The 17,248-nt window shown below is 36.9% G+C and overlaps 1 protein-coding gene across 1 annotated transcript in view; it reads left to right on the top strand.

The window, feature by feature from the left end:
- PDGFC (platelet derived growth factor C) overlaps positions 1-17,248 on the top strand; it is a 127,206-nt gene that overhangs the window by 70,877 nt on the left and 39,081 nt on the right. The window contains exon 2 of the mRNA XM_083366935.1: positions 9,916-10,111. Coding sequence (XP_083223061.1) covers positions 9,916-10,111 — 196 coding nt within the window. The remainder of the gene's footprint in view (positions 1-9,915; positions 10,112-17,248) is intronic.

Below are 17,248 nucleotides of genomic sequence, written 5' to 3' on the forward strand. Positions count from 1 at the left end.
AGGAGAGAAACAACCTAGAACTAAGGAGAAACTTTCTGACAGTTAGAACAATTAACCAGTGCAACACCCTGCCTGCAGAAGTTGTGAATGCTGCAACATTGGAAGTTTTTAAAAAGAGACTGGACAGCCATTTGTCTGAAATGGTATAGGGTTTCCTGCCTGAGGAGGGGGTTGGACTAGATGACCTCCAATGTCCCTTCCAACTTTACTATTATGATTATCATTATGATTAATATCTGTGAGACCCAGGATGGTGTAGTGGTTAAAGCCTCAGGCTAGAAACCAGGAAATCATGAGTTCTATCCTACCTTAGGCACAAAGCCAGCTGGATGAACTTGGGCCAGCACCCCCTTTAACTCCTAGAAAGGAGATGATGGCAAACCACTTTTGGAAAACCTTGCCAAGAAATCTGCAGGGACTCGTCCAGACTCTGAGAATCAGTCATGATTGAATGGAAGAAAATAAAGTTAGTACAATACCTGTATACGATAATCAGGTTCAAAATTTGGAATATGGATTAGGAATCCAATTCGATCACTAATATATCTTCCCAGCAGCTGTATTATGTAAAATACTAGAAACGAAGTGTGTGAAATTCCTAGATGAATACATTTCAAGATGAAAAACAGAAAATAAGACTTTAATAATAATAAAGCTTCTTACTGATTTTTAAATTGTATATAAAGTAGCTATATTACTATAATATACATTCTGTAGCTCTTATGGAAAATGTGTCTTGGTTTCCTCTCTAGGATTTTGTTGTTTTCTGTACAGGGTAGATGATTTTGTATTAATAGTGTCTGATTTTATAGACAATAGCAATCTCACAACTGGATGTCCCTTTGGCACATGGAATATCCTATCTCTATTTGTTGACATGGGCACTGTGTGTCGTGTGTAGACATTTATGTTTATTTCATTTCTCTCTGTTATTCTCCATAAAATTCCTTCATATGTTTTTAATTGGTGGATTCTACAGAGATTTATTCTAAGAAACATATTCGTATTCTAAGAGGCTTCTTTATCCTCACTGTTCAACCTGTATTTTTAATTTTGCTTTAAACATACAAAAAATGTATCTGTTCCAGGCACAAGCTATATGATCTTCACATGCACCATCAGATTTCCAAGAGGCATTGTAACTACCAACAAGAGCAGCGTGGTGCCTAGATGTTGAGCTGTCTCATATTCAGGAGGCTGTGAGTTTAACCTAGGGTAGTGGCAGATATTTCTCTCTTTGAGCCTAAAGAGAAGATATCTGCTGTGAGCTCCCCATAGGCATCTGGAAGGGCATCTGGCCAGTAAATGCTAAGTTCCATTCAGTCACCCCAACTCCACCCGATGTAAGGGATTAAAAGAAAAAAATTTTTTAACTATCAACAAACAGTAACAACCGTATGCGGATTGATCCTACTGAATTCTATCCTCTTAGAAAATTCAAGCTATAGACATAGTAATTTTCATTTAACAATTTTGAATGTTACACTTACAAATTTAAACTAAATGGTTGCATTTCTTCCTTCATAAAGCAAATTCAGCTGATACAGAAATGTGATTAAAGTGCATGTGCACATTAGTGTACTAATCGGACATTTAAACAGAACTTGTATGTCATTATTAATGTGACCGAATTATTAGTTTGAATCAAATTTACCATATATAGAATTAAATTGCTCTCTCGCTGAAGAGTACGCTTGAAATTTAGAACAGATACTGGTCTAGTTTTTTTGCAGCTGTGTTTTATACAACATCTGGAATGCATTCAGAGCACCAGCTGTATTGTAAATGGAATAAAAGAAATAAATAGCAGATGAGAGGGATTCCAGTAAATTATGTCATCAAACTTCCAGAGCTAGCCTAAACATTCAGGTATAGATGGGGAGGTGACTTTGAAGACTAAAACTATTATTTTCTTAATTATTTATTTATTTTAATAACAAGTGTAAGACTAAGCTTTTTTCATGAATTCCTTAAGTTCTGTTCTGTTCAGATCAGTCTATAATTTGAAACACTTGGAACTGTAAGGTCTGGATATTTAAATTGTGATTTTCCCATTCAGTGAAATATTAGCATTTGGTTTTATTTGTATCTGTTTTTCCCAGAGGCCCCACATCAGAATCTTTTGAATAATTAAAAAAGTAATAGAAATAAGTGTACAGGAGAAATCATAAGAAGAATACTTGATTCAAATGAAAGAATGTAGAAATCATTAATGAAAGTAGTTTTTATTTTATAGGAATTCAGTAAACAGAAACGTGTCATATGAGACCCTAATCTAAGGACTTTTTGAACAAAAATTCTATAACAGAGTAATCATTGTCCTGTAATATATCTCACACTCATGTGCAAAATAGATTGGAGCCTTCTATGAAGAGTAGTATGTGGATAGATTCATAGGACATATCTTCCTAGGTGAAATAAAGTAGAGATTATACTTCAACATCTCTGGATATTAGGAAGTTTAAGAAGGCTGATCTTGTAGAGTTAATAAAAGTGATCCTTTTCTTAGGTCAGTGGCTCCCAACCTTTTCTATATCTTGCACCCCTAGAATGCTTCTGATATATTCTCGCACCCCTTACAAAAGTTTGTAATAACGGCAGCGAATTATGCATATACACTATAATTTTGAAAACCCAAGTTTTTGCACCCCCTGGAATATTGCTTTGCACCCCCAGGGGGTGCGAGCACCCCCAGTTGGGAACCCCTGGCTTAGGTTTTAAACCAGCCATGCCATTTTAAGATACGGCAAATACTTTTCTGTAAAATATTTAAAGCTGCTATATGTTATACCATTAAATCAAAAGTCTTTATCAAAAGAAAGAGTAATACTATATTCTCATATAATAATTACAACTAAACCAATGGTCCTTACAAGAAAACCTGTATTTTCTACTGTGGGAATTAAAGACAGAAATGTTAATTGTATCAATAACTAACAGTTTTCCAAGTTCAAAGCCTCAAAGCAAAAAGCAAAAATATAATTAAATTGTATGACATGTGGAAAAAAGAAGCACAGAAATTAAATAATAATAGTATCATAAAGGAAAATATGCATGACTGCATATCTTTCAAAGAGACATGAAGTTTCATTGATGTGGAACTTTAATTACAGAGAGTCCTTGACTTTCAACCAATTGAGCCCAACATTTTTTTTTTGTTAAGTGAGGTAGTTGTTAAGTGAATTTTGCCTCATTTTACAGCCCTTCTTGCCACAGAAGAAAGTTGTTAAGTGACTCACTGGACTTTTTCCAGTGTCATTGTAACTTTGGTCACGAAACAAACTGTTGTAAGTCAAGGATGACCTGTACACTGAAATCCAGTAAGAAAGTAATTTGTCTAACCATGATGCTTCTAGGAAATTGGACTTGTGTTGGTAGGTTTCTCTTGCCCCGTTTGAAGAAATGTACAAGAACAGTTGATGTTCTTAACTTGAAGTTAATTCATAGAGAAGCTTCTTAGCTGAAGAAGTGGAATTAGCAGGGGAAAATTAACTATGTTATACTTCCCTTTATTGAAGGAAAAGTTCTGACATAAATATACAATTTGGGCTAAAAATGATTTTAATAAACTCACTGCAGTGGTGTATAGGAACTTAGATGAAAAGAGTATCAAGGAGACGAGGAATTCCTAAAGGAAAATATACTAAAGTTGCACTCACAAAAAATTCTGATAAAGAGAAAACAAATGGAGAACAACTACCAAAAAGGTTTGCTAAAGATATTAAAACAAAAGACAGATGCATGGCTAGAAGGAGGACCGTGTTGCAAATGAAAAGTATAAACCTGCTAGCATATGGAAAGTGAAAGCTTAAAATCAGCTGAAGCGATAAACATCTGTTAAGAATAGCAAAATATGTCTTTTTAGATATATTGAGAATAAAATGAAAAGAAACGGTATGCCATTTTGTCGGTGAGGAAGATAAGTTGGTAATAGCTTTCAAAGAAAAGGCAACACTGCTGAACATCTTATTCAACAGCTATCAGTTTCAGCAGGAAATTGTAAAAAGATGGGAATGAAAAAACACACTGAGGGAGGTATCTCTTTACTTTAAATGATTTTTAATCTCCAAGCTCAGATTAATTCTTTCCTATGTACCAAAAGAACTAATTGATGATCCAGCCAAACTTTTATGTTATGTTTTGATAAATCCTAGAAATGCTAAGTAATTGGACAAAACAAATATTGTTCATTTGTCAAAAAGGGGAATAAAGGCAGCTCAGCAAAATGCAGACAAGTCAGTCTGTTAGATATCTGAGAAGATTATAAAGTAGACAGTAAAATAATGCATAATGACCAGAAGCCAGCATGACATTACAGAATAAAGATGCTTCCTTACTGGATTGGAAAAATGCTGAAAGACATTATATCTTGCTTTTGGGAAAACATTTGACAAAATATTATATGTCAAGGTTGACTCAGCCTTCCATCCTTCCGAGGTAGGTAAAATGAGGACCCAGATTGTTGGGGGCAATTGAGCTGGCTTTGTAATAATGCCGCTTGGGTGTGTGTGTGAAAGCCCTAACAAGCAGGCATATACATAGAATGAAGGCTACTGCTAAGCTTGTAAGCCGCCCTGAGTCTTCGGAGAAGGGCGGGATATAAATGGAATTAAAATAAAATAAATAAATAAATAAATGCTGATTAGCAGAATAGATATAAGAGGAATGACAATTAAATGGATCCATAGCTAATTTCATCTGGGCTCCATGTTGCGGTTAATATATCCCCAAAGACTATTTGTCCTTTTAGCAGTTTTGCATTATTGTCTCGTGTTCAACTTGTGATTACTAAGCCGATTGTTAAAGTGAATCTGGTTTCCCCAATTGCCTTTGCTTGTCAAAAGGTCACAAAAGGTCGGTTATCACTGAATCTTGGTACACAGCAACGATCATAAATATGAACCAGTTGCCAAGCATCTGAATTTTGATGACATGATTATGGGGATGCTGCAATGGTCGTAACTGTGAAAAACAGTCATAAATCACTTTTTTCAATGCTGTTGTAACATTGAATGATCACTAAATGAACTGTTGTAAGTCAAGGACTACTTGTACTTTTTCTCTCAAGCCTTTTTTCCCATATTATTCCAATATTATGTGCATATACATGTGTGCCGTCATACTTTTTACAAGCTGCTTTGTTCCTATGCTCCAATTTATGCTGCAGACAGAGTATATTTAACAAAACACTTTCATATTTTTTTCTGACAGTTATGCTTTGATGTACTTTCCTTAATGTGACATATTGTATTATCATTCCTTCTTGAAGCCTCCTGTTTTAAACAGCTGCTATATATTTTTTAATCCTTTTTTTCTCTCCATTATTGTGATATTGTTTCTGTGTGTGCATATTTGTTCAAGTATGTATACAGTTTAATAATTGTTTAAGATTTGTTCTTAAATGTTTTGAAATGCTCAGAATTCTTTCATGCTATGCCACCACAGCTTATGTAAACAGAAGATGTCTTGTAGATGCTTGTGTTACTACAGGCTGATTCATTCTTTTTGTCTCATCCTAATTCTTCTCATAAAGTTGAAATGTGTTACGTTTTGCAGTTGATGGTTATGGCTAAGATTTCACGTGTAATTCCCTTATTTGCTTCGATTATATAAATGCTTATCTGTGATGTTCTGCATTCATAGTTTGCGATACACAAAACGGTTGACAGTCCATGTGTTTATTTGTTATCTACTGATCAGTGATATTAAGTGGAATGCTGTCTACAGATGATCAGAGAAATAGAGAAATTATACATACATATATAGAAGGTGTGTGTGAATCGACCAAGATCGATTAAATTTAAGGTTCAAATGTAGCTGTGTTCTATTTTAAGAGAAGTGTAAATTTAAAGATATTATAAATTCAGTTTAATAAATTATTTATTCATGGGCCATAACAGAATCATCAAAATGCCTCCAGCTGTTCCATTAATAAATCAAATTAAAATAGGGTCAATAATAGACCTATTAGAGGACATAAATATTGCCAAGTATCAAACAAATAGATGCCAGGATTTCACTGCAATATTTTTTTTAAAAAAACAAAATGAGTTAGAAGGATAAAGAAAGGAAAGACAGTTTTAAAAGCTTTTACCAAAGATATAAGGTTTTACCAAAGATAAAGCAGTGGCGCCCAACCTTTTGGGCACCAGGGACCGGTTCCGTGGAGAGAAGTTTTTGTGCGGACCAGAGGGGGCCATGGTTTCACGTATTGCCTACATCCCGCAGATGGTGTTTCACTTGTTTGCATGGACCAGTTTCTGGCATGCCGTGGACCAGTGCCAGTCCATGAACTGGGGGTTGGGGACCCATGATATAAAGAACATTCTGATTCATCTGCCTTTCTAGACTGCCATGCTTATTGGCATAGCTCATTGGCAACTCTTTGTCAGTAGCAAAAGCCCCAATATACAACTTCAACCCCTTCAACTTACATAGAAGAAAAGTTTACCTGTTTGTGATAGAGGCTAATATCTGTAGCTTGGATGTAGGATGAGGGTGGAGGTTCATTCTCCAAGCTTGTGGGTTGGTTTCCGAATGTTTCATTACCAGGCTAGGTAGTATCTTCAGTGGAATTTAGGGGATGTCAGTGTCCTACTGCTTATAAGGGCTTTCTGAGATTAGTAGTTCTTGTGATAGTGAAGTCACTTCAGATGAGGGTCATGTCATGTCAGGATCTTGTGATGGGTCTTGTGATAGGTCTTGTAATAGTTTGTGTCAAGCAAGGGTCTTGTGATTCATCAGGTGTGGATCATAGTGAGGGTCTTGTGATGGGTCTTGTGACTCACGACCACAATTTCAACCACAAAGACACCGATCCCATTAAATTCCTAAGCCAATCTCGAATCCATTCTAAAAATGAACCACCTGGACCAAGAAACACAAGAAGACATCAGGCAAAGAATCATCCTCAACATCCAATGCAACAGACACAACAAAATACTCAGCCTAAAGGAGAAGAGAACACTAAAGAAACTGAAACAAGATGAAAGAATCATCATCATACTGGCAGACAAAAGCAGACTGACTGTAGTAGTGGACAAAATGACTACATCAGCAAAGCCAAAAACCAATTAAACGACACCAACACCTATCAAACAATTCATAACACTAGAGAACAAAATAAAAGAAACCCTAAGGAAAGTGAAAAAAAGAAAAACAGCTAAAACCACTAGAGAGAAAGCACAGGCAACCAAAAGACTCCCTCACACCCAGGTTCTGTGCACTCTCCAAAATACACAAGAATGGGATCCCCTTATTCCATTTGTCTCTACCCAGAACTCCAATGTACAAACTAACAAAAACCCTGCAGAGGAAACTCAGACACCTGGTCAATGACTCAACCCACTCAATAAACTCCCAGAACAGTTTCTCAAACTCTTCAAGCACACCAAGTTCAAGAAGGAAGTAATCATGGTCTCCTTCAATGTCACTGAACTCTTCACCTCAATTGACATCGACCTGGTTAAACGAACCATACACCATCTCCTCACTAAACACCATACCCACAAAGATGATGCCACCACAGGACACTCCACATCCACAGACGTCATCATGAAACTTCTGGATCTATGCCTCAACACATGCTTCAAGTTCAATGGGAAAATCTATAAGCAAGTACAAGGTACCCCAGTGGTATTACCCGTATTAGGCCTAATAGCAGAAGCAGTCATGCAACAACTTGAATCCATACCTCTACTCACTAGCCAACCAAAATTTTGGATATGCTACATGGATGATACCTTCATCATCATCAAATGCTCACAAAGAAGAAACACACCACTTACTAAATAACATGTGCCCTGGTATCAAATTCACATGTGAAGAGGAAAAGGCAAAAGACTCCCATTCCTTGACATGACATAAGGAGACTAGACAACAGAAAACTGGAAACCTGCGTCTATCACAAACCCACTTGCACAGACCAAATCCTCAGCTTTGCAAGCAACCACCCCACTGCACACAAAAGAAGCTGTGTCCAGACCCTCTTCAGAAGGGCCAGGACACATTGCAGCAGCACAGCACTAAGAAAAGCAGAAGGCAAATGACTGCTTGATGACTTTCTCCACAATGGCTATCCGAAAAAAATTGTATTCCGACACACAGCACTCAAACCACAATGTATCACACAGCCAACGAATAGGCAAAAACTAACCCTACCATATACAAAAGGGGTGTCAGAAACAAAAACCACAATTCTCCAACCTCTAGGAATAGCAATAGTCCACAAACCCACAGCCACACTCCCCAGGAATTATCCAGAACCAAGGACAAGTTACAGAAGGATGAAAGAAACAATGTAATTTGCAAAATCAACTATAACAATTGCAATCAATTCTACGTAGCACAAACATCACATTAACTGAAAACCCATATCCACAAACATCAGCTGCCAGTCAATCGCCACAATCCCAAATCCCTCTATCCACACTGACACCAAACAGCACCAATTTGATTGGAACAATACAGGAATTTTTAGCCATGCTACCACCTACCATGCTCGCAAGTTTATTGAAGCCTGGCATTCCACAGGCAATTCCATCAACAGACACATTGACCTACAACCAGTTTACAAACTCCACAGAATCCATATCAACTGCACAGCTACCCAGAGACAGCACCGACCCTCAAGCAATCACGCAACCCCCTCCAACCAACACTTCACCTCCCAATGACCCTCTGCTGATGTGACCTCCCAATCACAAGACCCTCACTTGACACAACCCACACCTGACCCATCAAAGATCCATCACAAGACCCTGACCTAACGTGACCCTTATCTGACATGACCTTACCATCACAAGACCTACTGACTACACAAATCCCTTATAAGCAGAAGAACATTGACACTGACATCCCCTAAATTCCACTGAAGGTGTTATCTAGCCCGGTAATAGAACTTTCTGAAACCAGCTCACAAGCTATAAAACCTCAATTGGCTTTCAAGATAGGCAACACCAAAAAGTGATAGAAAACCTGAGTGTCACAAAATCGGGTGGGTTCCTGTTACCTGTCCCAGCTCTTGCCCACCTAGCAGTTTGAAGCATGCCATTGTGAGTAGATAAAGTAGATACCACTTCGCTAGGAAGGTAACAGATTTCTATGTGCCTCAGCATATACTCATGCTTCTAGCCACATGACCACGAAAATATCTTTGGACAATGCCTCAGATAAGAAACAGAGATGAGCACCACTCCCTAGAGTCACACAACTAGACAGGACAAACTTTTACCTTTATTTTATTCCCATGTATATTTGTGGTTTATTATTCCCTTACCCCCCCACACACATATACTATTGTTAGAAATTCTGTATATAGCCCTACAGCATAGACAATTACAGTCCACGTGCTTTTCTGCTTAACTGCGACAAGGAAGCAGAAAACTTCATTCAGAGAGAAGACATAGAGTACACCATAGATCAGCAGCCACAAAACTTTTGTGTATCAGAGACCAGTTCTGTACAGGTTTTTTCATGGACTGCTGCCTGTATCCCATGGAGGGGGTTCACTTATTTGCGCAGCCCGGTTTCTGGCATACCACAGACTGGTGCCAGTCCACGAATTGGGGGTTGGGGGACCTCTCCCATAGATTCAAGTACACTGCCATCTACTGGTTGAAGAATGTCTGTCTGTCTGTCTGTCTATCTGCCTACCTATCTATCTATTTATCTTACTGAATACTGCTCATGTACAAAATACATGAACACTGTATTGAGATAATTCCAACAACTCTTTTGAGAGAATTCCTCTTGAGAAAATTTGTGGTATGGCATGGCAAGTTACCATTCAAAGAAATAAACTACAATACTAGATTAGAAATATCAAAGATCTTTAGAATTGAATTATATTGTTCAATATAAGTTGATTGTGCAATTGATTGATTATTCTTTTGTGTGTGTATATTTACTTTACAGGAGTGCAAGAGCCACATCATGAGAAGATTATTACTGTGTCTGCTAATGGAAGTATTCACAGCCCTAAGTTTCCTTACACCTATCCCCGCAACACAGTACTTGTGTGGCGATTAGTTGCAGCTGAAGAGAATATGTTGATACAACTTACTTTTGATGAAAGGTTTGGGCTTGAGGACCCAGAAGATGATATATGCAAGTAAGTATCAATTTCTGAATGTGTGTAAATTTAATTTAAAAAGACAGTACGTCATATACAGCGTAGCTTGCATAAACTTCAAACAACTTAAGACTAGATGTTCTTTGGGCTCAAATGCTGTTTCATCTGTGGACCTGAAGATGGCTGTGCAGTTTCAGTCTGGAAGCGTATTGCCTAGCACAATGGGGACACTATTATTATGTGATGCTGCTCAGGTTTTCTATCACTTATTGGTGCTGCCTATCTTGAAAGCCAATCGAGGTTTTATAGCACAGGGCTCAACAGCAGGTTCCTTCAGCAGTTGCAGCTTTTAATTCCTTTGGTTGAATGTCACAGTGGTGTAGAGTTTCCTTCACAGTGTCTTTGTGGAACATGCGTGGAACATCTTGAGGTCTCTGCCCAGTCTCCATCATACCACAGAGCAATCGGCGTAGCATACAGTCATCCATTCTGATCATATATCACTTCACCGCATCTAGGCTTAATAATCAGGGACTCAGTGCTGGTGTATTTTGCATGATTCAGGACCTCCAGCTATTTCTTTCAAAAATCCTGAAAATTTCTGTATTAAAAGGATACGTATTCACTAAGTTAATATAAAGCAAGGCCTAGTATCATGCTAAAAACAATAGAAAAAGGTATTTTTAATGTGGTGTAAAAATATGCTGTATTTTAGATAGTTTATCAAATATTATGCATATTCCTATTTTCAAGCTAATTTAACATAGTTATTATTTTGTTTTATGAAGTCTCATTTACATTTTGCTGTTTCAGTAGAGCACTCTGCATTACATTGAACCAAATTACCATTGCAATCATATTACTAAAATGCGGTATTTGTTGTCCTCCTACAACTATTTGTTTCGCGACTGTCGAAAGTTACAGCAGAACTGCTAAAAGTAACTTAGGTTTAAGTTGAGGTTTTAATATATAAAACAACTCCATTGATTTCTTTTAAACCACCAGATGTAAATTCCTCCCCTAATCGTTTATTTGTTAGGTATTTCTTAGCTTGTATCGTAATATGTTTCTTGAATGCAAATTATGTCAACATTCAGTTTTCACAGGTAATGAAATAGTTTTTTATGCTTAGGTGGGGCATTTGCCCCATTAATATTCCATGTAATAAACTTAATCTCCATCTTTAGGCAAAGTAGTACGTTCCTGTGCAGATATCTTAGCTGGGTCTTCTTCTTCAATGCCAACCTTTTGAAACTGAATGAATATGGTAGATTCATAGTAGTGGAAATTGAACTCAGTGGAACAAAATCAATAGTGGTTGGTGTGTACAGGGCAAATGATGATAAAATTAAATTCTTTGATTATCTTATGGATCAATTACTACCTTTTTAGTACGCAAATTGACTTATGTTGGGGATTAGAATGGAGTGACTATAACAGCTCTGGACAGAACATCTATTAAGGGGCTTAAACCCTCCCAGGATAAATTACCAAAGACCTTTTCCAAGATGATGGACAATTTAGTACTAATAGACTCATGGAGACATAAAAATGGCAGTGCTAGAGAGTATACTTTTTTCCCAGAAAGACATAAATCTTTTTCAAGGATTGATATGATATGGATTTCTAAAAATCTTGCAAATATAATTTTAAAAGTTGGTACTCTACCTAAATCTTTCTCTGCTTTTGATACTTAGAGGAAGGCTAAGAATATTTAGAGGAGACTAAATGAATTTATCCTGCAAAAGGAAATGATCCTAAAAGATTATAAATGTCAGAATCCATTGATATCACATTCATAAATGTATGATTAAAATATTGTGCCATACTTGTGGAAGGAGGGGGAAGATTGTTTATTCAGTCTATCTGTAGCTGCTTTCAAAGAACCTTTGATCTGAGGGAACTAAGGGGGGAACGTGATCTGTCTGTTTGGGGCTGTAGGAAGAAGGCAATCAACAAAGGAATGCACGAAGCTCCTTTCTTCCCACGGAAGGACCTGACAACCAGAATTGATGGGATCCTAACCAAATGGAGTTTGAGGGGAGGGGGGTTGAACCGGGAATGCTTATATAGAATTGAATGTGACTCAAGACCAGATCCTGTCTCATATCTCCACAACCAATCCTATCCTAGTAAACTTTTTCCTTTTGGACAACTCGGCTCCAAGAGTCCTTATTTCCTAAGATGTGGATTGGGGTGGGTCCTGACAGTAAAAAGAAATTGAGTACCTTGATAATAATTTAGGTAGCGGGACAAGTTTAAGAACTGCGTGGGATGCTAGTAAAGCTGTTATGAGGTGTTATAAATCGCTATGTTTTGAATTGCCCCATAGACACTGAAACACTTTTTACCCGAATGGAGACTTGACAGATATTGGAAGCTCCGTGTGACTGCTAATGGGGTGCTTCTGAAACGAAGCATTCCTATCTGTTTCTGAAGTGCCCCATTGGAAATCACACAGAGCTTCCAATCTCTGTTAGGTCTCCATTCAGTTAAAAAGTGTTTCAGCAGCAGTAGCTTGAGTTTCTCTGCTCCATCCAAATGGAAGAAACCAGAGGCACAGAGCAGGATTGCTCTCAATAAGGCCGGTGCACGCAAGCGAGCACCACACCCGTGTCTTCTTGAGAGCAATCCTGCTCTGCGCCTCCAGTTTCTTCCTTTTAGACAGAGCAGAGAAATTCAAGCCGCTGCCACTGCTTGAGTTGGGAGGACAACAAGGAGACGAACGGTCAGGATTTGTGCTACCGGCTGGTCAGGCAAGGAGTAGGTCAGGTGGGCTGGGTGGCTGGCTGGGGAGGGAAGATTGTGGCTGCTCAAGTGGCTGCTGCCACTGCCACCATCAGCAGCTTGGATGCAGGTGCAAGGGGACTCATCCCACAATGCCTCCCCATTCAGTTGAAGGCTTCGTTCCTGCCTTCCAACTCAGGCTGGTGCACATGAGCAAGCAGCATACATGTGCCATGAATGGCATTGGTTCCTATGCCCAGCCAACTCTGATTCCACCCTTTCCCCCATAGGCAAGCAAACAAAACAAGCACTGCCCCCCACCCCCCAGAATGGAAGCTTCCGGTGGCCATGATCTCTGAATATTAGGCAAGATGAGAAAATAATAGGTTTAAAAACCAAGAAAGAAGCTTATAAACTGAGGGCATTTGCTGATGATCTGGTTAAATTTCTGCAAGATCCAAACATAATATAAAAATATTTGATGAGGAAATTAAATGAGTTTGGGGCTTTAGCAGGTTTTATAATAAATATGGTAAACAGAAAACAACAATGCTGACTAAGGATATGTCATCTCAGAATAATGATATATTGACTAAAAAGTTGGGCTTTAAGGTAGAGAAAAAGCTGAAATATTTGGGGGTTATGTTGACAAATACAAATATGAAATTGTTTCAAAATAACTATGTGCCTCTTTGGAATGATATTAAAAAGGACTTACAAAGATGAGACAAACTGCATTTATCACTATTGGGTAGAATCTCTGTAATTAAGGTGAATGTTTTAGCAAAGATGCTTTTTCTGTTCCAGACATTACCAGTTCTCACAACTGATGCTCCATTTAAACAATGGCAAAGGGATATTTGCAAGTTCATATGGCAAGGGGAAAAAAATCAAGAATTAGATATAAGCTATTGCAATATGCTAAGGAAAGATGAGGTTTGGGTTTACCAGAGTTGAAATTGTACTTTGATGCATGCTGTCTGGCCTGGCTAAAAGAGTGAGTGAACCTCCAGAATAAGAGGCTACTTGGTTTAGAGCGTCATGAATTAATTATCATGGTTATTTATGGTATGATAAAGTTAATGTGTCAATGCTGCTAACATTGGATGGTCCCGCTTTGATAACTGATGAAAATGCAGCCATTTTCTCTATTCTTTTACAATGCTTTTCTTGCTTTAGAAATCAGGTGCAGCAAGGGAGGGGGGATTGGAATATAAGCTTAACTAGCCATAACATATCGCTGTGGTGGGAACCAAGGACAAGCTGATAACAGTTTGGCGGGCTGTGGAGTTAAGGGGAAAGCCCGCACTTTAAGCTAATTGGGGAATGTGATTTATGACAATTTATTGAGGGTGGGAATTGCACTTTGTTACTTTGTATCACGGGAAAGAGAATTTAGTTTTTCAGTTCAACTACTGTATGTAGAGCTGATACTTTGTTTCCTGAATTGGGTATGTGTAGTTTAATGAAGAGAAGGGCGAGGGGTGACATGATAGCAGTGTTCCAATATCTCAGGGGCTGCCACAAAGAAGAGGGAGTCAAGCTATTCTCCAAAGCACCTGAAGGCAGGACAAGAAGTAACGGATGGAAACTAGTCAAGGTGAGAAGCAACCTAGAACTAAGGAGAAACTTCCTGACAGTTAGAACAACTAACCAGTGGAACAAAACTGCCTCCATAAGCGGTGAATGCTCCAACACTGGATGTTTTTAAGAAGAGACTGGACAGCCATTTGTCTGAAATGGTATAGGGTTTTCTGCCTGAGCAGGGGGTTGGACTAAATGATCTCTAAGGTCCCTTCCAACTTTTTTATTTTTTATTTATATTATTTATATTATTATTATTATTATTATTATTATTATTATTATTATTATTATTATTATTATTTTCTTTAAGGAAAACAATGCCTCAAAGTTCTTATGAAGGGTTTCATCTATTGGAACCATGACATAATGTTGATTTTAACAATCGCTTTGTTAGACGGCTATGTTTGTCACTGATTTACACATCAACAACTGAAAAAAAAGATTTAAACTAGATAAAAAGAGTTATGGGTTTAACTTTGTTAAAAAATAAATTGGAAAACGTATTGTATGGTAGTGATGAACTCTAAAACTTCTTTATTTAATGTATTCAAGATGATCAGTGATTAATATTTATATGTTATTTATATGTAACGGTGAAGGTTTATACATATATCGTATATAGCATGTTTAAATCTGTGTTATGTATGTGTACACTTTTGAGAGCAAGCAACTAAATTTCATTTTTAATGTGTGCCAATGTGCCCACAGTAAAATAATGACAATAAAGATTATCTTATCTTATATTACCGCTAAAATATTATTGAAACTGAATTTGGAAAGTGAACACGTAAAACATTGTATGATTTAGTGGGCAAGGAACTTTGGATATAATGTGATACTGGAACAATAGGAGAATATGTGGATGAAAAGCTTAAAATTCACATTAAATTACAATTTAAAAGAACATTTTTATAAGATGATATACCCCTAGTATTTAACACCAGATAAGTTATCTAGAATGTATAAAGGTGTTTCAAATGAATGTTGGAAATGTACCGTAAGTGTGAAGAAGGGGCCTTTTATCAATTAGGGTGGACATGCGGTAAAACAAAGAAATATTGGAGTAGGATTCATATTCTAATACAGAAAATTCTTAAAGTAAAGATAAAGATGAAACCAAAACTTTTCTTCTTGGTTTAATGGAAAAAGTTTTGGAAAACAAATTGGAACTTTGATCTTATATATGTTGACAGCAGCAGGACTATTGTATGCACAAAAATGGAAGGATATTTCGATTCCCACTATGGACGAATGAAGTTGATGGAGTTGGCAGCAATGGCTAAATTGACTGTTTTGATTAAAGAAAAGAATATAAGTAGTTTTGTTTCTACATGGAGACCGCTTCTGAATTTTGTACTTAAAGTAGAAAAAAAGTAAAACTTTGATTTTGGGTTTTATTGATTAGATTGATTTGTTGTTATAGAAACGGCTAGTTTATATTACTGTGGAAAAGTAAAAAGTTGAGGTTTCATTCTACTGCAAAGGAGGAAGTTGGAAGTCAATACCTTTTCTTTTCTTTTTCCCTTCTCCCCGTCACTTTTCTTTCCCTTTTCCCTCCCCATTGTCTCCTATTATTTGCTTTGTATTTTTGTATTTTATTCTGTAATCTAATAAAATATTACAAAATTAAAAAGGAAGTTACAGCAGAACTGGAAAAAGTGACTTACAATCGGTCCTCACACTTATGATTGTTTCAGCATCTGACTGTTGCAGAGTCACATGATCAGAATTTGGACACTTTGCAACTGGCTTGTATTTATAATAATTGCAGGATCCCAGAGTCTTGTGATCATCATGTCGACCTTCTAGGATGGCTTTCTACAAGCAAAGTCAATGGGGGAAGCTGTGTTTGCTTGACTGATGATTAACTTAATAATTACAGTGATTAGCTTAAGAATCGTAGCAAAAAAGGACTTAAAATTGGGCTCACTTAATAACTTTCTTGCTTAATATGGAAATTCTGGTCCTACTTTGGCCATAAATACAGAACTACCTGCACTGCATAAATATGATCAATTGAATCCAATTGCTTTGAATACTTATTTTCTTAAGTATTTTAAATCCAGTCATTATATACTACTCAAATTGTATTTTCTACCAAGGAGAAACAATGTTGTAGATACTTTAGATATTCAGTTTATTTTGAATGAAAACTACTTGAATAAATATTTCATTAAATGAGTATTTAATAATAAACTTAAATACAGTCATTATAAATTGCCCTGTGATTTATGGTAGAAACCTCATCATAAACCCTTTGTCAGGGAATTCAGCTAATAGATTCAGTGTGACTTAGAAATTAGATCAATAATATACTAGGTGATTTGGCTTTTGAGTTTTTGCTAATACTTATCCATTAGTTGTAGCAACTATTTAAAGTATAGTGGTTTTAACTGAGTCACAATACTACAATGCTTCTTGATTACTGCTTCTTCATATTGTCTGTTTCTTGATTAATTCATATCCCTATCCATTTTATCTGGTCATCCTATTCATTGATTCATTCATTGATTCATTTATTGATTCATTCATTCATTCATTTACTCACTCACTCACTCACTCACTCACTTGATTAGGACTCCAGCTGTTTCTGCACTAGCTCACAGCATAAAAAAAACAGAATGTATGTCCAGATACAGTAAATAATGTATAAAATGGTAAATCAACAATGCCTTTCTCAACATTTAAAGCTGTAATTCTTTACGGTGTTTACTACTGTATATTATATAGCCAAATGCAGCTAACTTGTACTACTCTCAGCAGCCATGTCTGAGCTTGACCCACATGACTGAGATTGTTTAGCATTGTTTATAACATTGTTTATAATATCTCCACACAATTTCTTACATTTACTGTTTCTAAAAG

Source organism: Vipera ursinii (assembly GCF_947247035.1).
Source record: "Vipera ursinii genome assembly, chromosome: 7".
Classification (NCBI taxonomy): Eukaryota; Metazoa; Chordata; class Lepidosauria; order Squamata; family Viperidae; genus Vipera; species Vipera ursinii.